At 37.4% G+C, this 27,984-nt stretch overlaps 4 protein-coding genes across 6 annotated transcripts; all 4 read left to right on the top strand.

Moving 5' to 3' along the window:
* Window positions 1-33: 33 nt before the first annotated feature.
* On the top strand, window positions 34-5,639 carry LOC121523852 (zinc finger protein 501-like). Of its 2 annotated transcripts, XM_041808909.1 has the most exons (3): window positions 34-167; window positions 2,540-3,055; window positions 4,276-5,639. In XM_041808909.1, exons 1-3 carry the CDS (start codon window positions 143-145, stop codon window positions 4,500-4,502), a joined length of 768 nt encoding a protein of 255 aa, XP_041664843.1. In that variant the 5' UTR covers window positions 34-142; the 3' UTR covers window positions 4,503-5,639. The 2 variants fall into 2 exon arrangements, with proteins under 2 accessions (XP_041664843.1, XP_041664842.1); XM_041808908.1 differs by having other exon boundaries at window positions 2,540-5,639.
* A 1,496-nt stretch (window positions 5,640-7,135) lies between these two features.
* LOC121523806 (gastrula zinc finger protein XlCGF57.1-like) lies at window positions 7,136-10,761 on the top strand. The gene is made up of 2 exons (XM_041808859.1): window positions 7,136-7,269; window positions 8,762-10,761. Exons 1-2 carry the CDS (start codon window positions 7,245-7,247, stop codon window positions 10,234-10,236), a joined length of 1,500 nt encoding a protein of 499 aa, XP_041664793.1. The 5' UTR covers window positions 7,136-7,244; the 3' UTR covers window positions 10,237-10,761.
* Window positions 10,762-11,866: 1,105 nt separating this feature from the next.
* On the top strand, window positions 11,867-17,835 carry LOC121523848 (oocyte zinc finger protein XlCOF6.1-like). Its single transcript, XM_041808905.1, has 2 exons — window positions 11,867-12,198; window positions 15,185-17,835. Exons 1-2 carry the CDS (start codon window positions 12,174-12,176, stop codon window positions 16,417-16,419), a joined length of 1,260 nt encoding a protein of 419 aa, XP_041664839.1. The 5' UTR covers window positions 11,867-12,173; the 3' UTR covers window positions 16,420-17,835.
* Window positions 17,836-18,115: 280 nt separating this feature from the next.
* On the top strand, window positions 18,116-27,873 carry LOC121523762 (zinc finger protein 665-like). 2 transcript variants are annotated; one of them, XM_041808789.1, is made up of 8 exons: window positions 18,116-18,231; window positions 19,430-19,659; window positions 20,153-20,221; window positions 22,992-23,060; window positions 23,724-23,792; window positions 23,999-24,067; window positions 24,188-24,256; window positions 24,684-27,873. In XM_041808789.1, the coding sequence occupies exons 2-8, from the start codon at window positions 19,572-19,574 to the stop codon at window positions 26,843-26,845; spliced, it is 2,595 nt and encodes an 864-aa protein (XP_041664723.1). In that variant the 5' UTR covers window positions 18,116-18,231; window positions 19,430-19,571; the 3' UTR covers window positions 26,846-27,873. The 2 variants fall into 2 exon arrangements, with proteins under 2 accessions (XP_041664723.1, XP_041664724.1); XM_041808790.1 differs by lacking the exon at window positions 23,724-23,792.
* Window positions 27,874-27,984: the final 111 nt, after the last annotated feature.

The following is a 27,984-nucleotide window of genomic DNA, read 5'->3' as shown; positions in this document are numbered from 1 at the left end:
GTTTCCGGGTTTTGAAGGCCCTCCCTGCAGAGCTCAGTTAGCATGTTTCGATGAGCCAGCATCCTGTAGGAGAAGAGAATTCATTGAAAAGTGTTCAGAGCTGACTTTTCTCTTCCTCCTCTGACTCTTGGATGTTTGTAAAATGTCCGGGTTTCAGAATCGTTCAGGTTTGTTTTCTTTCTTCTTTCTAAACGTGTTTATTCTAAACGTTTCAGAGACGTGAGCCTTTAACGTTCACATCCACACAGCACAGTGTTAAGCATAGCTAACTCCTGATAACATCACTGTTCTCAACTCTAAAACTGTTTTATACTAACCCTTGTGCAATGTTTATTTCGTGTCTTATATTCAGGCTCATCATGATTAAAACTATCAGTGAACATGCATTTATTCCTAAAAAAAAAAAAAAAAAAAAAATATGAGGAGATTGTGCCATTCACGCTCCTCCAGTTAGCCCCACGAATCAAAGAGAAAATTCAAATGAACCAAAGAAGGCTTTATGAATCTGAGAGAAGAAAAGAACCCAGAATAATCTAGAAAAGCCAGGCGATACAAGAAACAAACTCCATGAAATAAAACCTAAAATGAGACCCACGGCCCAACGATAGTGGAACACTTAGAAAAGTGGGAGAGGTCAGACTGAGAAACGGTGAAATAATAAATCAGTAAAACTATTAATAATAATGTTAATAATGTTAACCGTTGTAAAACACTGTGTTAAAGGGGTTTAGCAATACAGAACAATTAAAACAGTAAAATTGTGAGAGGTAAAGTGAAATCTCAAAGATGAAATGAGAGAAATTAAGGTAAAAGATTAGAATGGGAGTAAGAGTGGGTTAAAGGCTATAAGTAAACTACATCACAGTAAAAAAAGAAAAAAAAATAAATAAAAAATAAGTTGTAAAGAGTACGGAAGTGGATTAGGGCTGTTTTCAAAGGAGAAAATTTTGGATAAGTCTAGATTAAAGTCGAAATTTTCTAGAATAAAGTTGAAATACAATTTTGAGATTAAAGTCGAAATGACGAGGAAAAAAGTCTAAACTTGTTATTAATAACAGCAGATCATAGGCACTGTGTGTTGCTGAATCAATGATGAATCTCCCTTTGCTCTCCCATTACCTAGGTTGGGTCTGTCACCTTATGTCACCTGATGCCTTATGCATCAATGAATATGTAAAATTATACCTCATTATTGGATTTAAAAACAAAGAGATTCTCTCTTTGACACATAAACACACAGCGTCTATGATCTGCTGTTATTAATAACAAGTTTCAACTTTTTTCTCATAATTTCGAATTTAATCTCAACTTGTCTAAAAATTTTTTCTCCTTCGAAAACGGCCCTAATCCTCTCCCATAAAGGAGTGACTGATTCTCAATGGCCCATCTCCTTAGGCAAGTCGTTCAAAGTCGAGGGATCGGTGGAAAAGGCTCTGTTACCTTTGATTTTACGTCTTGACTTTGGAACGACCAGGAGGCTCCTGCCCAAGGATCTGAGGCTGTAGCCTGATTCAGAGGGGATCAGTACTTCTACTGGGTCGCTCGGACCCAGACCCACAAGTGCTTTAAAGTGACCTGTAAAATCAGTTCTAAAACTTACAGGAAGCCAATCAGTGTAAATTTTGTCAACTAAATCTATGACTAAAAATGTTAGTCAACACACTTTTTTCCCATGAGAAAGACTTGCCAAAAATAGATCTTTAATGACAAAACTGACAAATTAAGTTTAGTTTTCATCAAGATGACTAAAACTAGACCAAAATGTAATCATCCTGGATGTTTGAGTTCATTTTGATTTTTTAATGAATTGATTGCATGTGGATATGTAGCAATAATTTGCCTTTAGATATCTGTGCAGTTTGCTGCACCACAGCAAAGACCATGCTGATCCTCCCAGGACATTCATTAGATTCAAAATAATGCACATACTGCTTTTTTGTATATGAGGTACTAAAAGCAGGTAGCAGTATGAAAAAGCAAGATGATAATATGTTGGTTTTTGGACATAATACAGGACTGATAATTATCATGAAAAATTAAAAGAACATAGGACATTTTCCTGTTGTTTTTATGGTACTTATGATGTCGATGTGATACCTGTAGTCTGTCTTAGTTTAGAATCTAAGGATTCCTGCACTCTATTGTCCTGTAATGTCTTAGTTTGCATGGCATCTTATGATGTCTGAGTTCCTGATGTCTCATGTTGTTGTTGAATTACAATCCTGATCAGGGTTTTTGTTAGATCCTTTGGCTGTTTGGGTTCTGCTGATCTTGTTTAGGTATCATTTGTTCTGTTTTCTTTGTCCTTTTTCTGGGTTTTGTTGCTCTGTTCTTCTGTTTGCTTCTGCACATGTCAGAGCACTTTGTAAACCCGTGTTTAAAAAAGTACTATACACATAAAGCTATCATTTCATTTATTTGGTTTAACTGAGGCCTTTCTTTTAAAATTTAAGCTTCATAGGGTCAGTACTGTTAGGAATAAACAAATGTTTGTTTTAATAAAGAAAAAGGTTTACATGATTTATGCTTCTCTGTTTAGTTTTTCCTGTGGAGGTCCACCAGCTGTCTGTGAGTAGACAAGAGGTTTCCAATGAGCAGCAGGAGAGGAGCTCTGGTCTGAATCAGGAGATTACTGAGCCACCACACATTAAACAGGAACCAGAGGAACTGTGGAGCAGTCAGGAGGGAGAGCAGCTTCAAGAACCAGATGAGGCAGATATTATCAAATTCACTTTTTTCCCTGTCCCTGGGAAGATTGAAGAAGATGAAGAGAAGCCTCAGTCCTCACAGCTTCATCAAAGACAAATTGTAGAAGTGGAAAGAGGAGCTGATGGAGAGGACTGTGGAGGACCAGGAACTATGAGGTACTTTGATACGGAGAGAGATTTCCAACCAGAGACCAAGGACAGGACTGAAGACTCTTCTGGGGCTGAGACTGATGATAGCACTGATTGGAGAGAGACAGCAGACCACCAGCCAGGCTTGAATTCACTGAGAAAACTAAAACATATGAGAAAAAAAGGAGATAAGAAATCACTTCACTGCTCTGAGTGTGGTAAAATATTTTCTCGTACAAGTAATCTGAAAGATCACATGAGAATTCACACAGGAGAGAGACCCTTTGGCTGTTCTGAGTGTGACAAAAAATTTACATTCAAAGTGAATCTCAAAGAACATATGAGAATTCACACAGGAGAGAAACCCTTCTGCTGCTCTGAGTGTGGTAAGAGGTTTATCCAAAAACACCATGTTACCAGCCATATGAGAATTCACACAGGAGAGAAACCCTTCAGCTGCCCCATGTGTGATAAAACATTTTACATGAAAGGAAATATGACAAGACACATGAGAATTCACTCAAGAGATAAATCTTTTGGCCCTTCTGAACATAGTGAAAGATTTGACCACACCAAACACATGTTAGTTCACACTAGACGGGACCTGTTTAGATGCACTGAATGTGGTAAAAGCTTTAACCATACAAGTAATTTGATAAAACATAAGAGAATTCATTCAGGAGAGAAACCCTTTAGCTGCTCAGAGTGTGGTAAAAGATTTAACCAAGAAAATCATGTTAAATATCATATGGTCATTCACACAGCAGGTAAACCTTACGGCTGCTCAGCGTGTAGCAAAAGATTTAACCGCAAAGCAAATCTGGTTAGACACATGTCTATTCACACTAGTGAGAAACTCTTCAACTCTGATTTTGGTAATGGGCCTTAAATATACAGTGAAACAATAGAGAGCTCAATCTTTAGAGAAACCCGTCTGCTGCTCTGGTCAGAGATTTAGCTTTCAGTGTGGTCTGACCAACCTTGTGAGAATCCACACAGCAGAGAGACCTTTTAACTGACTTAATGTGTGAAACGTTAACAAAAATACCTTCTGTCCAGACGTATGTTAGTTCACAAAAAACAGAAGCAGTTTTAGATGCTTTGAGTGTGGTACAAAAATTGAGCCTTTGACTAAATACAGGAGGAATCCCCATTTGGGTGCTCAGGATGTAATTAAAGATTTTCTTTAAAGGTTATGTAATAAGTCTTTTGAGAAATTCCCTGGGGACACGTGCTTAAACTGTGTGGTTAAAGATTTACTCAATAAGTTTCTATGACCATAAATTTGTTGGTTCACACTCGACAGAAGAAAGGTAATCTCTAGCCACTCTTTGTGTGCTCAAAGTTTCTCTAAAAAGTCTAATCTAGTCATTCACAGATATTAGAAACCATTTAGCTGCAGTGTTTTTGACCAAAGTTTTTTTTTTGGCTATATCAGTGATAGTCAGGCTCCAGAGGCTCTTCAAAATCAAACAGAGGTGCACATGGAGTCAGAGACCAGAGGTTATGGTAAGGACTGTGGAAGATCAGAACCAGCCAGGAAATCACACCCAGAGAGGCATTAACAACCAGAGACTGAGGTCAAGACTAATGACTCTTCTGAACCTGGGACTAAAGGTTGTGATAATGATTTTAAGGAGACCAGAGAGTATAGGTAGTGTTTAAGCTCCGAGACGCAACACTGTTGAGACACCATTAAGAAACTCTATTAATGATGATAATCCTTTTCATCATGTTTTACATAAGAAGGAAAACCTTTATTTACCAAAGGATGTTTGGGTTTTGTTAAGAGGACATTATTCTGACCCTAATTCGGGATGCATGATATCGGTAGATGTTTGCCAAAAAATGAAATATCTGTATCAACATATCTGAGAATTTCTGCCAATATTTAAATCTGATATTTTGGCTGAAAAAAATCTACCTATATTAACTGTAATTGATGACCATATTAATAAATAAGTGAGTGTAATTTTAGGCCTGACCAACAGACCTATGTCAGCCAGTGACTTTTTTTTTTCATTCATCATCATTCCTTACACTCTGAAGTCTGTTTGAAGGACTGAGGTATATTGATAATTTGTTCATCCTCAGAATTTAAATTTTGTGTTTTAGGGACCAAAATTTTAGGTCTAAACTAAATTTAATCGATATCGGTATCTCCTAAAACTCATTTGTAAATGTCAGCAAAAATCCAGTATTGTGCATCCCTAACCCTAATGGATCCTTGTTTATGTTTTTCTTTTCTGTTTTTATGGTCACAACTCAAGACAAAAGAGACATTCAAGCCCAGTTTTCAAAACACTGAGACATTTTCTGAATCTGTTGTTGTCATAAACCTACTTTTTTCACTCACACCATAGAGCAGGAAACCTCCCAGGTCTGAGAGACGTTGTAAATACCTAAGTCTCTGTCGTTGTTTCAGAATATCCATCCACATATGAAATTCCTGTATGAAATGGACGTATTTTCCATTAATACATTGAAGAAATTGATTTATTGACTTGTAACTTTGATCCGAAAGACAAAGAATGTGTGAAAAGGTGTTAAAATCACATTTTATTCAAATGTCTGTAGCAGGCTTGCTCCTTTGAGCCACGGTGTCTAACAGCTAATGTAAAACAAAAACGTGTTATCTACACTTAATGTCAGCAATTTATTAGAATAAAAGAAATAATTTTTTAGTATTAATACTTACTTCTTACTTAGTAAAATACTTGGGTCTTATTTGAAGCATGTCATTTCTGGTCTGTAGAGAATTATGATACCTTAAATAAATAAAAAATGTTCAGTGTTCTATAAGATTATTTCCTTTTTCTTCTTGTAAAGATATACATGTTTACTTTTTTTGTTATGTAGGGCTGATTTTTTTTAAATCCCCAATAGATGAGTTGGACACCTGTTTCACCTTCTGTCAGCATGTTAACTCTATCCACAGAAATGCACAACAGCCTGCTGAGGAAATGACAAACTTTTAATGTCAGCAGACACATTTCAGCTTTGGTTTACCATTCACAAACTGAATCCAAGCTCCCCTGACCCAGAAAAGCATCGACCAAAAAGCCTTCATAATTTCTGCACCAACCACACTATACACGGCATAATTTTAATCAGTTTTTGCTTCTTATGTACTCCCCTTTAAATGCCTGTATTTAGTGTTTTTTTTTTTAATTACAAGTTTTATTTATTTGAGCTCTGTCAAAGGAAACTTTGCCACTTCTTGAATAGACGATAAAGTTTATCTATCCTTCAACCTATTTAGTGAACTCCTGCTCTTGGTTCCCTGACCTGCTGACCAACACATGATTACAATACACCAGTAAGGGTGTTTACTTTTAAATTAATTCAAATAGACAACTTCTAGAAAAGAAAATCTTACGTTTTATTATACCATTAAATCCACAAGGAATAAAAAGTAAATTAAATTTTGCAAAAACAAAAACTGATGTATGCATATGGAATTATTTACAAAATGTTAAATTCTTTTGGTTTCCAACATTTTATCCCAAACATATATAACTTAGTGTTCAAGCCAGTAAAGACGTAAAGGAACATGTCTCTGGGAAACACAAACAGCTGTTTGAATCCTCTTATAAAGGTTTGGGCCTCTCCTTTTCCCTATTCCACCAGAGAAAGACCCTCCATGTCTGCTCTTCACAACATTTATTTTACCAGAATCAACAGTTCTAAACATTTATCTTTTTATGCTTATATGTGGATTTTAAATTCTGCTTCAGTCCAAAGATCTGATTTCATATTGATTAAAAAGAAAAAAGCTTTACGAGAAGATATCATTATTGTTTGATAAACCAAAAAACAAACTTCATTAACAATGTTCACCTTAAACAATCAAGACAAATGAACAGCATCTAAACCATTTTTTTTCCTGGGAAATTTTTGAAAATACTGAACCAAAAAGGGGTGTGTCACTTTGTCAAGTCTTGATACTTGAATTTAAAGATATCTAAATCTTGAATCACACATTAAACACGAGAGGAATAAAATCACTCTCCAATCCTCGCGTTTTATGAATGAGGATGTGAAACAATGCTGTCCCTCTCTGGAAATCAAGAGCGTCACATCCAACAGGAGTTTTCGCTCTTCTCATCACACTTTGATGAATCAGCTTGGGAATTTTGTGTCATCTTGTTACTAGTCAGCGTTGAGTTACGTTATTGTTGTTAAATAAAGAACATAAAACGTTTGACGTTTGAAGATTTGCTTTTATTCTGAAAACAACGTGAATATATAAGAAGTAGTGTTTTTGCTTCCGGGTCTTGCAGGCTATTTCCTGTCGAGCTCGGTTAGCGTCTTTTGGGTGATCCAGCGTCCTTTCAGAGAAGAGAAATCCTTGAAAAGTGGTCAAAGTTGCACTTTTTTCATCACTTACTCTTTGATGTTTTTAAAATGTCCGGGTTTCAAGATCTTTCAGGTTGGTTTCTTTCTTCTTCTCTGCACTTGTTTCCTGTAAATGTTTCAGAGAGCTGAGTTTAAGCTAACATTCACATCTACACAGCACAGAGTTCGCTACACCTAGCTCTTAAATCAGTATAACTTTGATTTCTGTAACCACTTATTATCAGTGAAACTAGCAGAAAATATGCACTTATTTATATAAAGGATATTAAGTATTTGTATCACTGATGTACCCAGTTAGCGCCATGAGTCTGTGTCTGTTGTTGTAAAACTGAGGTCCTCCCTGAAGCTGATATGAAGCATCACAGCCTCTTTGGACTTGCCCAGGTATCAGTCCTGAAAGAGTCACCAGTCTAAACATGCCTGTAAAGCCTCTACTGGTTCACTGATTTAATGTAAGGCTGGGCAATTAATTGCACATTAGATTAAATCGCAATATGGCCTGCTGTAATTTACAAATCACATGCGTTGCAGTATTTCTTTGACTTGAAATGTGTCAAAATACCTGTTTAATAAATCTTATTTTGCAGTGGCAGAGATTTTATGCGCATTATGCAAACATTCAAGTGTCTAAATTTTTATTACGTTTTACAATAAATTTCCTTTTCGTGTTTTGTGTTTTCCTTCATCAAAATGAGGGACATTAAAAATAATTTAAAAATAATTTAAAAATAAAGGTTTATGCCACAGCTGCCCTAAATTAACAGCATTGGTAATTACCAAAATTATTTTTATGTTTATGCAATGGTTGATACACCAATGTGTAGAAGCTCTTTAACCCAAATGATATTTTTAATGCTAAAATATAGTTATTATTGTTATTTTTGAATTTTCAAATTTGCTGATCTACAAAAAAACTGAAAAAATAGTAAAGCACATTAATTTTTCTTGATAAATATGTGAAATGATAGTTATTTACTTGCATTCCTGAAGAGAAAAATGAGTTTTAGTGGTTGAATGTTATGCTTGATTCATTTCTGACTTCTCAGAGAAGCCCAGTGAGCCAGCTCAAATTTGGGTGAATTCAGTTTGAAATCCCTCGTTCCTGTTCAAAATGGTAAAACGTGGAGAGCTGATTGAAAATGAAAGAGTCCGCATTAAAGCACTTCATGATACAGGATGGTCTCTGGGACAAATATGACAGGTGGTCTAATAAATGTGTTAAGCACTGTACATGTATGTACTGAATTTCAGGTAGGTAGTTCTTAGCCAATCATCTGACTGATTTCTGGGGAACCCATGGGGCCCCTGTGTAGTAGACTTGCAGAAAAACCCCAACATACAAAAATTTCCACCAACAATTTTGTAGAATGTTTCAGTGAGTTTTGGGGCATGTTAAGCCCTGAATTAGCAATTTTTTTCAGTGGAAGAATAAGATCATTTTGAGCAATTTCAAAAGAGTCCTGGCACAAAGGTCTGTGCTTGGGCCCTGATAATGTCAGTATTACTATTCAGTGTTTGTTTTAATATAAAATAAGTTTCACTTGATGTGTGCTTCTGTATTTTAGTTTTTTCCGTGAGGGTCCAGCAGCGTACAGTGTGTAAAGAAGATGTTCCCCCTGAGCAGCAGGAGAGGGGCTCAAGTCTGAACTTGGAGATTACTGAGCCACCACACATTAAAGAGGAGCCAGAGGAACTGTGGAGCAGTCAGGGGGGAGAGCAGTATCACTGGCAGGACAGTGCCAGTGATACTGAGAGTGCCAATATAATCAAGTTTACTTTTTTTCCTACCCCTGTAAAAACGGAAGAAGACGAAGAGAATCCCCAGTCCTCACATCTTCATATAAGAAAATCTGTAGGGAATGAAACAGGAACAGATGGAGATGACTGTAAACCAGAGTCAGAGGCAGCCAAGTTCTTTGATTCAGAGACAGATTTACAACCAGAGACTGAGGTCAAGTCTGAAGACTTATCTGAGGCCGAGACTGATGACAGCACTGACTGGATGGAGACAACAGAAGACCAGTCAGGTTTCAACTCAGTGGGACAACTCGAAAATATGATGAGAAAGACTGATAAGAACTCATTTCACTGCGCTGAGTGTGGTAAAATATTTAAACAGAAAAGATATCTAAAAGATCATATGAGAATTCACACTGGAGAGAGACCTTTCAGCTGTTCTGAGTGTGACAAAAGATTTATCCAAAAACAGCATTTTACAAATCATATGAGAATTCACACAGGAGAGAAACCTTTCAGCTGTTCTGAGTGTGGTAAAAGATTTAATCAAAAACAACATTTTACAAATCATATGAGAATCCACGCAGGAGAGAAACCTTTCAGCTGCCCCGAATGTAGTAAAAGATTTACCCAACAAGGAAATTTGACCAGACACATGAGAATTCACTCAGGAGAGAAATCTTTTGGCCTCTCTGAGTGTGGTGAAAGATTTGACCAGACCAAACACATATTAGTTCACACTAGACAGAAACTCTTTAGCTGCTCTGAGTGTGGTAAAAGATTTAACCAAAAACAACATTTTACAAATCATATGAGAATCCACACAGGAGAGAAACCTTTCTGCTGCCCTGAATGTGGTAAAAGATTTACCCTACAAGGAAATTTGACCAGACACATGAGAATTCACTCAGGAGAGAAATCTTTGGGCCTCTCTGAGTGTGGTGAAAGATTTGACCAGACCAAACACATGTTAGTTCACACTAGACAGAAACTCTTTAGCTGTTCTGAGTGTGGTAAAAGTTTTAGTCTTAAAAGTTATCTGACTATACACAGGAGAATTCATTCAGGAGAGAAACCCTTTAGCTGCTCAGAGTGTGGTAAAAATTTTCACCAACAAAATCATGTTACATATCATATGAGATGTCACACAGGAGAGAAACCCTTTAGCTGCTCTGAGTGTGGTAAAAGATTTAACCGCAATGAAAATCTGACCAAACACATGTTTGTTCACACTAGAGAGAAAATCTTGTATTCAGATTTCAGTGGGGGATTTAACCTTGAAGATGAAGTAACAAAACATTAGAAACCTTATACTGCAGGGAAACCCATCTGCTGGTCTATGCTTTGTAAGAGATTTAGTCTTTATTATGATTTGACCAAGGATGTGAGTATCCATACAGGAGAGAAACCTTACAGCTGATCAAATGTGGGAATAGTTAACAAAATAATCTGTGCATGCATGTGTTACTTTACATTGGACAAATGCATTTAGTGAGGTTAAAAAGCCTTAAAAATAATTTACCAATCATGGGAGAAGTCATACAGGAAACCCTTTGTAGGCTCAGAGTTTGGTAATTTTTTACTCGACAAGGTTTTTTGACCAGGCAAATGGTAGTTCACACCAAGGTTATAATAGTTTTGGATTTTTCATTAGTTTTTATTTTTATTCATTCCATCTTTCTGTGTTTGATTTCAGTTCAGTGTTTATTAGTTTTTCCTGCTGGTTTGTTAGTTTCGTTTATTTTCTATCCTACAAAAAGGCTTTGTTTTAGTTTAGTTTGTTATTAGTTTTAGTGTTAGTTTTAGTTTTTTAAGGATAGATGTTGAGGCTGAGTGAGCGTCATACATTTTCAAAAACACATTAAAACAGGCTACTCTTCACTTATCATTTTATTTTCTTAATGATGATATTTGAACACAACTCCAGACATAAAACTACCACTTTGTGAAGTCTTAACCAATCAGATTAGGCAATTTTACATTCCCCAGACTTGGGTGTCGGTGCCAGTCAGTATGGTTGTGTCAAAGACTAAAACGAAGGAGATTTTGTCTCCATTTTTATTTTATTTTAGTTTGTTTTGTAAGCGCACTCTACAGTTTCAGTTAGTTTTCGTTTTTTTGGTAAAGCTTAGTTATTATTTAGTTTCAGTCGACTAAAATTATTTTTGAATTTTAGTTTTAGTTATTTCGTTATTTTTAGTTAACTATAATAACCTTGGTTCACACTCAGCAGGAATAAGATGCTCTTTAGCTGCTCTAACTTTGTTACAGGCTTCCCTGAAAAGTCTTATGTGACACTAAGCAGATCTTAGAAACCATTCACCTTAAGTTTTTTTGACCAAAGGTTTCCTTGGTTATAGCAATTCGCAAGTGGCATAATGGTTGAGTTTCAGTGGCTCTTCAAAACCAACATGAGGAGAAAATAGAGGCAGAACCGGGATCTAGTGGAGAGGACTGTTGAAGATGAGAACCTGCCAGGAACTCAGACTGATGAAAAGACTGAAGACACTCTTGAACCTGAGATCAAGGACTGAGCTGATGGTTGTGAGCAGACCATAGAACATCAGTGATGTTTAAACTCTGAGATATTTTGAATTTTCCTTGGTCATATGAGATAAACCACTGTTGAGACACCGCTCTGAGTCTCATAGAGAAACCATATAAATGATGAAATACTTTACTGTTTAAAACTTAACAAGAAAAAAAAAAAACTTTCATGGTCAAATTCGAACAGGGTCCTATCTCTTCACAAGGCCTCAGTTTTTGCCCCCACATCAGTAGAAATACACCATCATCCTTGACCTTTTCATCTTATTTTATGTAATAAGAGCATCAACTTTTCTTACCAAAGGACTGTTGGATTTGTTTTGAGCACATACTTCTGTCCCAAATGGATCCTTGCTTTTTTTTTGCTTTTTTTTTATTGAGTGTATTCCGACTGTGTATTTGACAAGTAGACTACAATTATACGGGAAAAATGTGCCCGTGGAAAAACTGAGTTACGTTATTGTTGTTAAATTAAGAGCATGAAACGTTTGACGTTTGAAGATTTGCTTTTATTCTGAAAACAACGTGAATATATAGGAAGTGGTGTTTTTGCTTCCGGGTCTTGCAGGCTATTTCCTGTCGAGCTCGGTTAGCATTTTTTGGGTGATCCAGCGTCCTTTCAGAGAAGAGAAATCCTTGAAAAGTGGTCAAAGTTGCACTTTTTTCCATCACTGACTCTTTGATGTTTTTAAAATGTCCGGGTTTCAGGATCTTTCAGGTTGGTTTCTTTCTTCTGCTCTGAACTTGTTTCCTGTAAATGTTTAAGAGAGCTGAGTTTAAGCTAACATTCACATCTACACAGCACAGAGTTCGCTACAGTCAGCTCTTAAATCAGTATAACTTTGATTTCTGTAACCACTTAGTATCAGTGAAACTAGCAGAAAATATGCACTTATTTATATAAAAGATAATAATTATTTATGTCACTGATGTACCCAGTTAGCGCCATGAGTCTGTGTCTGTTGTTGTAAAACTGAGGTCCTCCCTGAAGCTGATATGAAGCATCACAGCCTCTTTGGACTTGCCCAGGTATCAGTCCTGAAAGAGTCACCAGTCTAAACATGCCTGTAAAGCCTCTACTGGTTCACTGATTTAATGTAGGGCTGGGCAATTAATTGCACATTAGATTAAATCGCAATATGGCCTGCTGCAACTTACAAATCGCACGCGTTGCAGTATTTCTTTGACTTGAAATGTGTCAAAATACCAGTTTAGTAAATTTAATTTTGCAGTAGCAGAGATTTTATGCACATTATGCAAACATTCAAGTGTCAAATTTTTATAACAGTTTACCAAAATCCTCCTTTTCGTGTTTTATGTGTTTTCCTTAATCAAAATGAGGGACATAAAAAATGATAATACCCTTCAATAAAGAAAATGACAGAAAGTTTGCAATATGAGCAAAAATAAATAGTTCATTCTATCTAAAAGTGATGAAGCTTAGTGTTAGTTAAAAAAAAACATACCCCAAGTTGCGATCAGCTGATAGCCAGCTTCACTTCCTCCTCCCCAGCCACCTCCTTTATAGCATAAAGCTTGTTGCACCCTCATATTGGGATTAATTGCTTCTAAATAATTTCACTGTTTTCAATACACATTTTTATAAATGTGTGTATCTATATGGGGATTTCTAGCCATGTGCTCCCTGCAAAGTCAAAGCAGCTGACTGACTAACCAGGGAGCTTCTTTTGAGCAGAGCCTTCTCTGCCAAGTAAAACTGTAGTAGATCCATTTTGCAATAAAATGGTCAAATGTTTGATGAGTGTTCCTGGCTGAATGTAGGCTGTAATATGGAATGATTTATTGCTTGAATTTGTTGAAAAATACATAAGATGAGGAACCTAAGAATAAATGCATACGAAATTGCAACATTGGGGAAAAAATTGCAATTACATTATTTTTGCAAATCGTTCAGCCCTAATGTAATGTTGTCACAAAAGATTAATTCAAGAGCGAATGGCCTTCTGTACTGTAGAGCAACTTTACTCAACAGGGATGGGTGCTATGGCACCATGGGATGCCTTCAAAATTCTTTAAATTAAACCAAGATGCAGTTATGCAGTTAACTGATAATCCTTACATTAATTATCAAAATTGCTTTATCTGCCCTTCTTTAACATCAGCGTACAGGCCTAGTGTTTTGTTGTCCCAAATGGCACAGTTCACGTGCTGATAAGAAGTAGGTAAGGTTTGCCATTTGTAACATGAATGAAGTCCCCAGTAATGGGGAGCCTCTGCATCAGTTGATGGTGGGATGTGAACGATAATAAAAACAAAAATATTCAATATCTGGGGTAAAGAGGAGTTCCTTCAAGTTAACCTGGCCAGGATTACACTATCTCTTACTCACATGCAGTGCAATACCTCAACCCTTCTACTTACCACTCTGCATCTGTCCCTGTCCACCTTGAAAGCGCTAAAGCCGGGTACAGGCACGCTGTGATCTGGTTGTCTCGCCAGAGAATGTAGAAGAACACAGAATAATAAAACTGTTATAAAAATATTCAAAACCTACACCAGGTTAGGGTTGTTTGGCACAATCAAAATACCTTATTTTGAAAATGAAATGAGGCTGGTGGAAATATTTTGGAAGTAGGGGGTGCTGTGAAACCATGACATTGATGCATGAATGTATTTAGGTTTGTAGACAAGTAGACAAACTTTTGGCCCCAATCAGTGAACTGGGCTAAAAGGAAAACTCCTGTGGAGCAAACTCAAGATCTCCATCTTGTGTAGAATTAACAAAAGAAAAAAAAATATTTGGAGTCAATCCGATAAAAATCCCATGAAGGATTTCGTTGACCAAAAAGTGTTTGCATTGTGGTTCTTGTACATTTTAGAGGATGGTCCCAAGATACCTGTTCCACCTAGTAATGATACAGTGCTTAACACATTTATTAGACCACCCTAATCCTAACCAAAGTAAAGTTTATGCCACAGCTGCCCTAAATTAACAGCATTGGTAATTACCAAAATCATTTTTTATGTTTATGCAATGTTAATACACCCATGTGTAGAAGCTCTTTAACCCAAATGATATTTTTAATGCTAAAATATAATTATTATTGTTATCCATGAATTTTCAAATTTGCTGACTTACAAAAAAAAAACTGAAAAAAATAGTAAAGCACATTAATTTTTCTTGATAAATATGTGAAATTCTATTTATCTACTTGCGTTCTTGAACAGAAAAATGAGTTTTAGTGGTTGAATGTTATACATGATTAATTTCTGACTTCTCAGAGAAGCAATGGTAAAACGTGGAGAGCTGACTGAAAATGAAAGAGTCCACATTAAAGCACTTCATGATGCAGGATGGTCTCTGGGACAAATATGACAGGTGGTCTAATAAATGTGTTAAGCACTGTACATGTATGTACTGAATTTCAGGTAGGTAGCTCTTAGCCAATCATCTGACTGATTTCTGGGGAACCCATGGGGCCCCTGTGTAGTGGACTTGCAGAAAAACCCCAACATACAAAAATTTCCACCAACAATTTTGTAGAATGTTTCAGTGAGTTTTGGGGCATGTTAAGCCCTGAATTAGCAATTTTTTTCAGTGGAAGAATAAGATCATTTTGAGCAATTTCAAAAGAGTCCTGGCACAAAGGTCTGTGCTTGGGCCCTGATAATGTCAATTTTACTATTCAGTGTTTGTTTTAATATAAAATAAGTTTCACTTGATGTGTGCTTCTGTATTTTAGTTTTTTCCGTGGGGGTCCAGCAGCGTACAGTGTGTAAAGAAGATGTTCCCCCTGAGCAGCGGGAGAGGGGCTCCAGTCTGAACTTGGAGATTACTGAGCCACCACACATTAAAGAGGAGCCAGAGGAACTGTGGAGCAGTCAGGGGGGAGAGCAGTATCACTGGCAGGACAGTGCCAGTGATACTGAGAGTGCCAATATAATCAAGTTTACTTTTTTTCCTACCCCTGTAAAAACGGAAGAAGACGAAGAGAATCCCCAGTCCTCACATCTTCATATAAGAAAATCTGTAGGGAATGAAACAGGAACAGATGGAGATGACTGTAAACCAGAGTCAGAGGCAGCCAAGTTCTTTGATTCAGAGACAGATTTACAACCAGAGACTGAGGTCAAGTCTGAAGACTTATCTGAGGCTGAGACTGATGACAGCACTGACTGGATGGAGACAACAGAAGACCAGTCAGGTTTCAACTCAGTGGGACAACTCGAAAATATGATGAGAAAGACTGATAAGAATTCACTTCACTGCTCTGAGTGTGGTAAAATATTTAAACAGAAAAGATATCTAAAAGATCATATGAGAATTCACACTGGAGAGAGACCCTTCAGCTGTTCTGAGTGTGACAAAAGATTTAACCAAATAAGTAATCTAAAAGAACATATAAGAATTCACACAGGAGAGAAACCCTTCAGCTGTTCTGAGTGTGGTAAAAGATTTAACCAAAAACAACAGTTTACAAATCATATGCGAATTCACACAGGAGAGAAACCTTTCTGCTGCCCCAAATGCTGTAAAAGATTTACCCTACAAGGGAATTTGACCAGACACATGAGAATTCACTCAGGAGAGAAATCTTTGGGCCTTTCTGAGTGTGGTGAAAGATTTGACCAGACCAAACAAATGTCAGTTCACACTAGACAGAAACCCTTTAGCTGCTCTGAGTGTGGTAAAAGCTTTAGTCATAAAAGTTATCTGACTATACACAGGAGAATTCATTCAGGAGAGAAACCCTTTAGCTGCTCAGAGTGTGGTAAAAATTTTTATCAACAAAATCATGTTACATATCATATGAGATGTCACACAGGAGAGAAACCCTTTAGCTGCTCTGAGTGTGGTAAAAGATTTAACCGCAATGAAAATCTGACCAGACACATGTTTGTTCACGCTAGAGAGAAAATCTTGTATTTAGATGTCAGTGGGGGATTTAACCTTGAAGATGAAGTAACCAAACATTAGAAACCTTATACTGCAGGGAAACCCATCTGCTGGTCTACGCTTTGTAAGAGATTTAGTCTTTAATATGATTTGACCAAGGATGTGAGTATCATACAGGAGAGAAACCTTACAGCTGACCAAATGTGGGAAAAGTTAAAATAATCTGTTCAGGCATATGTTACTTTACATTGGACAAATGCATTTCAACTGCATTCAGTGTGGTTAAAAAGCCTTAAAAATAATTTACCAATCATGGGAGAAGTCATACAGGAAACCCTTTGTAGGCTCAGAGTTTGGTAAAGATTTACTCAACAATGTTTTCTGACCAGGCAAATGGTAGTTCACACTCAGCAGGAATAAGATACTCTTTAGCTGCTCTAACTTTGTTACAGGCTTCCCTGAAAAATCTTATGTGGCACTTAACAGATCTTAGAAACCATTCACCATGAGTTTTTTGACCGGAGGTTTCCTTGGCTATAGCAATTCGCAAGTGGGATGATGGTCAAGTTTCAGTGGCTCTTCAAAACCAGCATGAGGAGAAAATAGAGGCAGAACCAGGATCTAGTGGAGAGGACTGTTGAAGATGAGAACCTGCCAGGAACACAGACTGATGAAAAAACTGAAGACTCTCTTGAACCTGAGATTAAGGACCGAGCTGATGGCTGTGAGCAGACCATAGAACATCAGGGATGTTTAAACTCTAAGATATTTTGAATTTTCCTTGGTCATATGAGATAAACCACTGTTGAGACACCACTCTGAGTCTCAGAGAGAGACCATATAAATGATGAAATACTTAAATGTTTAAAACTTTTAACAAGAAAAAAAAAAAAAAACTTTCATGGTCAAATTTGAATGAGGTCCTATTTCCTTTTTCTTTTTGCCCCCACATCAATAGAAATACACCATCATCCTTGACCTTTTCATCTTGTTTTACGTAATAAGAGCATCAACTTTTCTTACCAAAGGACTGTTGGATTTGTGTTGAGGACATAATTATTTCCCAAATGGATCCTTGCTTATATTTTTTCTGTTCTTTTATAATGGTCATAACTCAAGAAAGAGACTTTTCAGTGCAGTTTTGCAAACCTTAAGACTCTGGATCTAGTGTTGACATGGACTGGAGTGACTGTTTTCTTCACACCACACAGAAGTAAACCTGTCAGATTTGAGACATGTTGTAAATACCTGAGCCTTAATGCCTTGATTTTAGTTGAAGAACATATGAAAAGATGTTAAAATCTCATTTAATTCAAATGTCTTTTCTGAAGTAACCTCCTGCTTTGGGCCACTGTGTGCAACAACTGGTGTTAAACAAAAGTGTGTTATTTTCTCTTAATGTCATCAATATATTAGAAGTAAAAAGTGATACGTATTGTAATAGTCATAGTAAATAGGAATAGGAAAGTAAAAATATAAATAGTAATCAAAAGTAGTAACTTTAGTGGTCTAAGTATTAGTTCAAAATTGAATCATAGCATTTCTGATATTTTGAGAGTTATGATTCTTTAATTAAATATAAATGCTGCATGTGCTATGAGATCTTCTTCCTCATTATTGGGATATCCATGTTTTATTTATTTTATTTTCATGTTACATATATTTATATCACTCAGCATCTGATCTACCGACCGACCTGGCGCTCTGGTTGTATTTTGAAGGCCGGATGAGCACAGAGGAAGTGGTGTTTTTGTTTCCGGGTCTTGAAGGCTAGTTCCAGCCGAACGTCGTTGCGTAAGAGAGAAATCCTCGAAACGTGTTCAGAGTCGACTTTTTTCGTACTTCTTTGACTCTTGGATGTTTGTAAAATCTCCAGGTTCAATTGTCTTTCAGGTTTGTTTTCTTTCTTCTACTCTAAAATTGTTTATAGTAAAATTTTCAGATAGCTGAGCCTTTAGCTAACGTTCACACCCACATAGCACAGTGTTAGCCGCAGCTAGCTCCTCATAACAGTATAACCTTTTTTAATCTACAGCCCTTTGTTCATTGTGTGTCTCATAAACCACTGATTGTGAGTGAAAATTAGCATTCATATTAGATATTGGTGTAGTCGACATAGCTCCAGTTCGCTCCATGCTTGTGTTTAGTGATTTATAGTCATGGACAGTCAAAAATTCCCATCATCTCAACAATTAGACCATTTTTTTTCTGTTGATTTTCTACTTTTTCAGATTTTTAAGGTAAACTTTGTGTTTATCATGTCTTAAATTGTTGTGGCCAGGGATGCAAATTGATCATATTTTATTGATATCGGTGCCATTATCAATTCGATTTGTTATCGATTCCCTTATTGATTCCCTTGTGAATTTTCTTTTTGGATCACTGAAAATGTTTAGTATCAGTGTTTGGGAGGAGAAAATGCCAAAATATACAAAAAAAATCTTAGAATAATTATAAACTAGTCTCTGGAGCCTTGATCTCTGGATGTATGGATTAAATTGAAGTCTTGTACAAAATTAAAAATCGCTGTTTAACAGACGTTTCGCATTGCCCTGTGTGCGTCATTTTTGAGAAATGAAGCCACATTTTGACAACTCTAGTCTGTTTTTGTGACAGCTCACTAAGAATGATGGTAAAAGGGTAAAACTGTATTCTTGGGTATTAAAAACAGCCATGGTGTTGCTTTAATTACCATCATGAAGACGGTGCTGTGTGGTGTGTGTGTGTGTTTCAGTCCTGTTCATTGTGAGCATAACTAACCAGAGTAAAATCCCTTGTCTAAACTAAACATACTCGGCTAATAAAGCGGATTCTGATTTCTCACCAGGGTTTGGACTGGGTCACTCGCGTTTCTATCATGATGCTACAGGAACAAAATAGTGGAAAAGTTCAGCTTTTTTTAAATTCAGCAGTTACTATTGACAGTGAAAACAGTTTCATTAATAATTTAAAGAAAGGAGCCACAAAGGTGTAGAAAAAACCTGCGAAACAATGTCACACACCTCGGTTAGTCATACTAAAAGGCTTCTGGTTCCAAGATTAACTAGGCTACCTCCTTTGACACTCCCTCTCCTTCTCTTCTTAATCCCAGACCTGCCCCAAGTGGAGAACCTGGACTGAAAAGGTCTGCTTGTCCTGAGCTGTCCCCACAGAAACCACACCATTGCTGCTGATGGCTGCTTTGTAGTCGCTTGCTTATTTGCCTGCTACTACTCCCAGTTCACTTCGCCACCATGCTAAATACCAAACATAGTTCGCTCTCGACCGAATGTGCCATACGAAGGAAAGTACTACAGGCTCAGGAGTCTGCTGAAGCCACAGGTAAGCTCTTCATTATTAAGAAATGTTTTTATCCTCATCTGTAAATAGGAACCCTAATATACCAAGTATATGTTAACTTTGGTTAAACTATAATCACTTTAAAACAACTCCACTACTGCACACAGCACATGATCTCACATTTTGTATTTCAAATTACTGCTGACACCCACTCATACGTGTTACAGGTTGGAAGTATTGCTCATCCATGTGCATGAAGTTCATTATTTTTCTGTTTCTCAGGTACTCTTTCTCCTGTGCCCAAATCTTTCATTTAACATTTTCTGTCATTGCAGTACATTTAAGGTTCATCCATTTCTCAAATTATATAGACTAATTTTGTCCTTTGGAGTTGGTTTTAATATGTATGGTCGTATTTCTTTGCCCATCAGTTTACTTTTGTGACTAAATATGCTTTATTGTTCTTGGTGCAACTTCCCATGGTCATTTATGCTCTGTGTTTTTGTTTTTTTAAACTATCAAATCTGTTTTACAGCTGCACGCCGTGAGGCTAATCGGCTACGTACCCAACAGATCAGAGCTTTGGAATCACCCGCTGCTGCAGGTAACTATGCCTGTGCTTATCTTATCTTTGCCATGTGCATGATGTTCATTATTTAATGTTTCTCAGGGACTCTATCTCCTGTGCCCCAATCTTTCATTTTACATTTTCTGTCAAGGTAGTTAGGGGCATAACAGTCCCAAAAAATTTAGGCACCTTGGTTTTGAAGTCACAGTTCGGTAAATTTTCATTACGGTAATTGAAGTGAATAATAATAACATATTTTATTTCTTTTTACATTTTTTATTAAATTGTATTAGGCTGAATAAATTACATTTTAATTATTTATAATGCTGCAACCTCCTTCACCTCCTCTGAATTACTAAGTTATTTCAATTAAAATATTGACATATTTATACCCTTTCTTTAAAGGCCAAAATTTCCCATCCAGTTGAATGCATCTTCATACAACTGTAACGTAGCTTTTTAGGTATGCTAACTAACGTCTATCCTGCTGATTTTAACATGGTCGTCAGCTCTGGATTAGGGCTGCAGCAATAGATTCCTTTCGTAGTCGAGTACTCTACCGATTCTTCTGATAATTAATCGAGTACTCTAATAAGAAATACTGCATTTTTTTAATCAGTCACTTTGGTTTTTTGCAAGAGAAGTAGTACTAGAGAAATTAGAAAAGAAGCTGGGTCCCTTAAATGAACTACTTCAATATTAAAAATTGGTATTATTCTTTAAAAAAATGTTTTACAAAGTGCAATGAAGTTCTGATGACAGTTTACATTTCTTAACCTTGCAAGGAAGGGAAGTGAAATAATGACATTAGATTATGCCATATTTAGGGTTTTAGGGATCCTCTCCCAGGAAATTTTGGATGCTAACACTTTATTTCTTCTATTGTGGTTTATTTTTATTTTCCAATTTGCCATAAAAGTAAAGGGACACAATCATTTTTACATCCTCTACTTTATACATGCGTGTAATATTTCACATTATAGCAGCAATGAATTTCCATCATTCACACAGTGGTCTGATGATATCTGAGAGGTGAACCTTTAGATGACAGGAATATGGACAATATTTCAAAGTGTTTTCACTTTTAATTTTTGCAAATTTTTGTTTGTGAAGTCATCCACCATAAAAATATGACCCTTTAAGACCATCCACTGACATGGAGAATGCATTTTAAGGGATAGAGCTGCTTCTGTGACCTGTTGAATCCTGACTATATGATGATGAACTTCCTGATGAATCTATTTAGTCTCAGTCAATGTCTGTGGCAGTAGTGTGTTTCTATTTAATTGGTTTCAATTTATTATCAGTATAAGTTATGTAATTATTTGGGATGCTGACACTTTTTCAAAAATATGCTGCAATCAAGACGTCAGTGCACTGAATTTTAAATAATATATAATTAAATGTATGACGTGAGCTCGCAGAAAGAGAAAGAGAGAGAGAGAAAGAGAGAGAGAGAGAGAGAGAGGGAAAGCCCCAAAACAGGACTTGAATCGTGATGCCTGATGGTGTTCTGTGAAACCGTTGGGCCAATAAACAAGAAGTTTATGAAATTCCCTGAAGTCTGCAGACACAAACTAAGCGCTGTCTCACTCCAGCGAGTCATGCAGGCAAGATCAACTTGGAGATCTGCGTAGGTTCACCGGTGCCAGCATAGTGCCATATCTGCCAGGCAGTGGCTGCGTAAAAACGCAGGACGCATGCCTGTAAGCATCACTGCATCAACTTCTCTTCCTTTGTGATTTTCACACCTCGTATCATGCATGTTGTGTTATAGTAACAGCGAAAATAGGTACATTGTGCCACACAAATAGCTGTCCGGGTAAAACACAGCTCATCGTGCAACACACGGGGCGATGTCCAGGCTACAATACAGGCGTATATGGATACATGACTATTTTAAGCGAAGCCTCGAGACAGATAATTTGCCTCGAGGAATTTTTTGATTCAAATCACCTGAATAATTCGAGGAATCGTTTCAGCCCTACACTCGATTACTTTTTTAACCAGTGGGGGACCTACTGCAAAGTTTGGGAGAACTTTTTAAAGCCCATCCTGGCAGATAAAGAGGTTAGAGCCGTGTGAAATCTGAGGATAACTTTACCTATGACACCACTGTAGTCATGATGGAGTCCCCCTCTCCCCCTCCTCCGAGGCTGACAGTTGAAGGTTAGAATTTATTTGATCTTAACCCATGGGAAATTCACTACTGGCTGGTGAGACTTTTTGTTTACCCTCCTCGTTACGGTGACGTAGTTATTTGAGCCTTTTAAAATGCTTTGATTCATCCGCTGCGTGACGTGCTGTCATTGACACATCTGCTGAATAATGTCAGCGTTACTGTTGTTGTCTTTGTCCACTGTTGTATATTACCGGGAAACAAAGTGTTCCTAAACAGGACACTGTTATCTGGGAATATTCAGGCTGTTGCTGTCGTTTGCTGTGGTTGTGTGGTTGCCTGGACAGTGTGACAGTGAGTTGCGCTCTGGTTTTCCATCTGTGTATGAGCTTTGTTCTACATGTATCCGCATGGTACAAGTCTGTACTATACCGAGAGGCCTGTACTGATATGGAACGGTACAAATGCACTTACCTTTACAGTCCTAAAAGTAGTACAATTATAGTTCATCCATTTTCCAAACTATATGGTCTGTTTTCCTTTGGTGTTGGTTTTCAAATATGTGGTCATATTTCTTTGCCCATCAGTTCAGTTTTGTGACAAAGTAAGCTATATTGTTCTTGGTGCAACTTCATGCCATTTATGCCCAGTGTTTTTGTTTTTTTAACTATCAAATCTGTTTTACAGCTGCACGCCGTGAAGCTAATCGGCTACGTAACCAACAGACCAGAGCTTTGGAATCACCTGCTGCTGCAGGTAACTATGCCTCCTTTATTTAATTAAATGTTCTTTTACTATCTCATTTTGGCTTTGGCTCACACATCTGCACACTCTACAGTTTCATGTAACCAGGACTTGATATTTACACCCGCCGACTAGCCAAATACAGGCCGATGTCAGACTCACACACACATACACCCACACTAACAAACACACACTGTTATGTTGGTAGTGTAGTGGTAGTGTGTCTTACAGAATACTGGATGAATATTATAGATTTGGTGTTTATTATAAATCAAATGTTTTATTATTAGTATTAAGTTTATATTATTTAAAGAAAAAAAACAAGAATCAGTTTTTTGTTGTCAATTCTAGTGCTTAAAAAATCTTCTGCTTTATTAAGAGGAGAGCTTATATTGATTATGTTAAAGAGGGATTACAGAGTTGTTTCCAAGCAGAGTTGTTGTTGTATTCCAACAACAAAATTGCTGCTCATAGGAATGCTGAATGGCTAGTAACTTTGTAAACCCACTAGCCAGAGTGGCTGATGAGCAAAAAGTTAATGACAAGCCTTGCATGTAACTGTTTACAGGCGTTCTTGTGCTGCATGTTTGCTTGCTGCTTTACATGTAAATGCCATCTGTGACTTCTGTAATCTATGGATTTGGATATTAATACAACATTCTGCCTCCTTAAAAGCTGCACGCCGTGAGGCTAATCGACTGCGTCAACAAAAGGCCAGAGCTCTGGAATCACCTGCTGCTGCAGGTAACTGTCTTCTTTATTTCAAATCAAAGGGTGTTTTCTCCTACTTTTTGTGTTGTTCACACATCTGTGCACTCTGCAGTTTCATGTAAAATTTTACGGGGGTTCTTGTGTCACGTTTTTGCCTTTTGCTTTCCATGTAAATGTGATCTTCAATATCTATAACCCATCAACTTTGATTTTAATTTACTATTCTGTCTCCTTAAAAGCTGCACGCCGTGAGGCTAATCGACTGCGTAACCAACAGGCCAGAGCTTTGAAATCAAATGCTGCCACAGGTAACTAAGTCTTCTAACTGTTTACAGGCATTTTTGTGCATTATGTTTTTTTCTGTTTTACACATACATGTCATCTATAACACTGAACTTGGATTTTAATTTTCTATTCTGCCTAAAAAGCTGCACACCATGAGGCTTATCCATTGCACCACCAACAGACCAGCACTTTGGAATCACCTTCTGCCACAGGTAATTATGTCTTCTTCGTTTCAGCTCATTCAGACAAGTACTTCTCACTGTGCTTTGTACAGTTAAAAAACAGCATCAAGAAAAAAACATTACGAAAATGAAAATGTAAGGCATTCATTTAACTTTTATCAACATTAAACCGTTAAATTCAAAGAACACTCCTGCTTAGCCAAAGACTTTTTTAAAAATAATTTTGTCCGGCCTATTTTTTTGAGTTTTGTGTAATATTATGTCAATTTTTGCTGTTTTCTTCTGCTTTTTGTGTTGTTCCAATGCATGTAAAAGAAATAAACATGTGTATACCAAAAACATTTGTAATTGCAACAATTTCTGGGAGAAATGGTGTATTTTCTGGAGAAATTACAGGGGTGCCAATACTTTCATCCATGACTGTAAAAATCCCTGAATGTGTGCTTCTATATTTTAGTTTTTCCTGTGGAGCTATGGCAGCTTTCAGCAAATGAAGAAGAGGTTTCCACTGAGCAGCAGGAGAGGGGCTCCCGTCTGAACCAGGAGGTTACTGAGCCTCCACAGTCTAAAGAGGAACCAGAGGAACTGTGGTGGGGTAGTAAGGAGGAAGGTATCAGCATGTCCACTTTGGTTCATGTTCCTGTGAAGATTGAAAAAGATGAAGACGCACCCCAGTCCTCACAGATTCATCAAAGACAGACTGAACATGTGGAAAGAGGAGCTGATGGAGACGACTGTGGAGGACCAAGAGCAGCCAGGCACTCTGATCCGGAGAGCGATTTACAACCAGAGACTGAGGTCACAGATGAGGACACCTCTGAGGCTGAGACTGATGACAGTGCTAATTGGATGGAAAGAACAGACCACCGGCCAGGTTTAGCCTCAGTGGACAACATCAAAAATAAGAGAAGAAAGACTGATAAAAAGTCATATCACTGCTCTGAGTGTGGTCAAAGATTTAACCACAAACAGAGTCTTAATTTTCATATGAGAACTCACTCAGGAGAGAAACGCTTCTGCTGCCATACGTGTGGCAAAAAATTTCACTTTAAACATACTTTGACTAGACACAAGATTATTCATACAGGAGAGAAACCCTTTGTCTGCTCTGAGTGTGGTGACAGATTTACCTACAAACATAGTTTGAAGGGCCATATGACAACACACTTTGGGGACAAACCCTTCAGCTGCTCTGAATGTGGTCAAAGATTTACCCATCAAAGAAGTTTGAGCAGACATATGACACTGCACTTAGGAGAGAAACCCTTTGGCTGCTCTGACTGTGGTCAAAGATTTAACCGTAAACATCATCTAAAAGATCATATGAGAATTCACTCAGGAGAGAAACCCTACAGCTGCCTGGAGTGTGGTAAAAGATTTACCCGTCAAAGAAGTTTGACCAGACATATGACACTGCACTTAGAAGACAAACCTTTTGGCTGCTCTGATTGTGGTCAGAGATTTAACCATAAACATCATCTAAATGAACATATGAGAATTCACTCAGGAGAGAAACCTTACAGCTGCTCAGAGTGTGGTAAAGTATTTACCTGCAATGAAAATCTGACCAGACACAAGTTAGTTCATGCCAGACAGAAACTCTTCAGCTCCACTGAGTGCAGCAAAGTATTAAACTTTAAAGATGAAGTGACGACGCATCAGAGAACTCACACTGCAGGGAAACCCATCAGCTGCCTTGAGAGTGGAAAAATCTGTAAAAACAAATATAATCTGTCCAAATGCTTTTTGGCTCACAGTAAACAAGAATCGTACAGCTGCTTACAGTGTGGCCAAAAATTTCACTGTAAAAGTGCTTTGACTAGTCACAAGATGGTCCATACAGGAGAAAAATCCTTTGCCTGCACTGAGTGTGATAAAAGCTTTACCTATAAACATAGTTTGAAGAGCCATATGACAGTACACTCTGGGGACAAACCCTTCAGCTGCCATATGTGTGGTCAAAGATTTACCTGTCAAAGAAGTTTAAACAGACACATGACAATGCATGCAGAAGAGAAACCCTTTGGTTGTTCTGATTGTGGTAAAAGATTTAACCACAAACAGAGTCTTTCTTTTCATATGAGAACTCACTCAGGAGAGAAACCCTTCCGCTGCCATACATGTGGCAAAAAATTTCACTTTAAAAATACTTTGACAAGACACAGGATTATTCATACAGGAGAGAAACCCTTTGTCTGCTCTGAGTGTGGCAAAAGATTTACCTATAAACATAGTTTGAAGGGCCATATGACAGTACACTCTGGGGACAAACCCTTCAGCTGTTCTGAGTGTGGTCAAAGATTTACCCATCAAAGAAGTTTGAGCAGACACATGACAATGCACCTAGAAGAGAAACCCTTTGGCTGTTCTGACTGTGGTCAAAGATTTAACCATAAACATCATCTAAATGATCATATGAGAATTCACTCAGGAGAGAAACCCTACAGCTGCTCAGAGTGTGGTAAAAGATTTACCCGCAAAGAAAGTCTGACCAGACACAAGTTCGTTCATGCCAGACAGAAACTCTTCAGCTCCACTGAGTGCAGCAAAGGATTAAGCCTTGAAGATCAAGTGACAACACTTCAGAAAACTCACACTGTAGGGAAACCCGTCAGCTGAGTGTGGACAAAATTTGTAAAAACAAATTTGCCCCAAAGCAGTAGACTCATCACCCCTTCCTTTCAGCCATTTTTTAGCATCACAAGGGCGTCATCTTTTACTCACCCAGGGTCTATTGGTTTTATTTCAAGGACATTATTCTGACCCTATTTGTTCATTTTCAAATATATTTGTCTGTTCTTTCATAATGATCATAGCTCAATAAAGAGACATATTAGCCTTTAGACAGATTCTGGATCTGTTGTTGACCAGAATCCATTCAGCATGGAAAGACTGTTTTCACTCTCACTCACACCACAGGGTAGAAAACCTGTGGGATGAGAGTTCTTGTTAAAAACTTCAGCCTCTATCAATCAATCAATCTCTGTCTTTTATTTGTGAAGCATTTTTCATACAAAACAGTGTAGTACAAAGTACTTTACATACCAAAAACAGTAATAGATAAATAGAAAGAGATAGTCTTTTATTGTCACTGCATTGTGAAAACACAACAAAATTACGTTTGGCAGTCTCCTCTGTGTCAGCAAACATAGTTGTCAATTTCAGTAGGTAGCCTTCAGTAATTTCCTGTTGATCAGGCAGTGTTTCATGGTAATTACTGGAAATTTTTAATCTTTAAGCTAGCCAGGAGTTGTAGGAAGGATCTGTTCATGATCCCAAACATACAAGCTCATCTGTGAAACACAGTAGAGATTGGCTTGGGCTTGCATGGCTTCTTCTGGGACAGGCTCATTAATCTTCACTAATGATGTAACACATGAGGGCAGCAGCAACATGAACTCAGAAATCTATAGAAACATTTTGTCTGCCAATTTAAAGAAAGAAACTGATTGGGAGATCCTTCATCGTACAGCGAGATAAGGACCCAAAACACACTGTCAAAACAACAAAGGAGTTCATCAGGGGCAAGAAGTGGACGGTTTTAGACTGAGCCAAGTCAGTCTCCAGACCTAAACCCTATAGAGCATTTTACCTGCTAAAGAGGAGATGATGGTAGTAACCCCCCAAAAACAACAAATACTGAAAGAGGCTGTGGTGAAAGCCTGGAAAAGCATCACAAAAGAAGAATGCTAAAGTTTGGTGATGTCAGTGGGTCACAGGCTTGATGCAGTTACTGCAAGAAAAGGATTTGTGACCAA

Source organism: Cheilinus undulatus, linkage group 16 (assembly GCF_018320785.1).
Source record: "Cheilinus undulatus linkage group 16, ASM1832078v1, whole genome shotgun sequence".
Taxonomy (NCBI): domain Eukaryota; kingdom Metazoa; phylum Chordata; class Actinopteri; order Labriformes; family Labridae; genus Cheilinus; species Cheilinus undulatus.
The sequence above is the reverse complement of the archived record's forward strand: the minus strand, read 5'-3'. Positions and strand labels throughout refer to the sequence as shown.

What these genes read in the sequence shown, in the direction of transcription:
- LOC121523852 (XM_041808908.1), top strand. Translation starts at nt 143, where the DNA reads ATGTCCGGGTTTCAGAATCGTTCAG. An exon ending in CGGGTTTCAGAATCGTTCAG is followed by an intron (nt 168 to 2,539) that starts GTTTGTTTTCTT and finishes TTCTCTGTTTAG; the next exon opens with TTTTTCCTGTGGAGGTCCAC.
- LOC121523806 (XM_041808859.1), top strand. Translation starts at nt 7,245, where the DNA reads ATGTCCGGGTTTCAAGATCTTTCAG. An exon ending in CGGGTTTCAAGATCTTTCAG is followed by an intron (nt 7,270 to 8,761) that starts GTTGGTTTCTTT and finishes TCTGTATTTTAG; the next exon opens with TTTTTTCCGTGAGGGTCCAG.
- LOC121523848 (XM_041808905.1), top strand. Translation starts at nt 12,174, where the DNA reads ATGTCCGGGTTTCAGGATCTTTCAG. An exon ending in CGGGTTTCAGGATCTTTCAG is followed by an intron (nt 12,199 to 15,184) that starts GTTGGTTTCTTT and finishes TCTGTATTTTAG; the next exon opens with TTTTTTCCGTGGGGGTCCAG.
- LOC121523762 (XM_041808789.1), top strand. Translation starts at nt 19,572, where the DNA reads ATGCTAAATACCAAACATAGTTCGCTCTCGACCGAATGTGCCATACGA. An exon ending in GGAATCACCTGCTGCTGCAG is followed by an intron (nt 23,793 to 23,998) that starts GTAACTGTCTTC and finishes TCTCCTTAAAAG; the next exon opens with CTGCACGCCGTGAGGCTAAT. An exon ending in GGAATCACCTTCTGCCACAG is followed by an intron (nt 24,257 to 24,683) that starts GTAATTATGTCT and finishes TCTATATTTTAG; the next exon opens with TTTTTCCTGTGGAGCTATGG.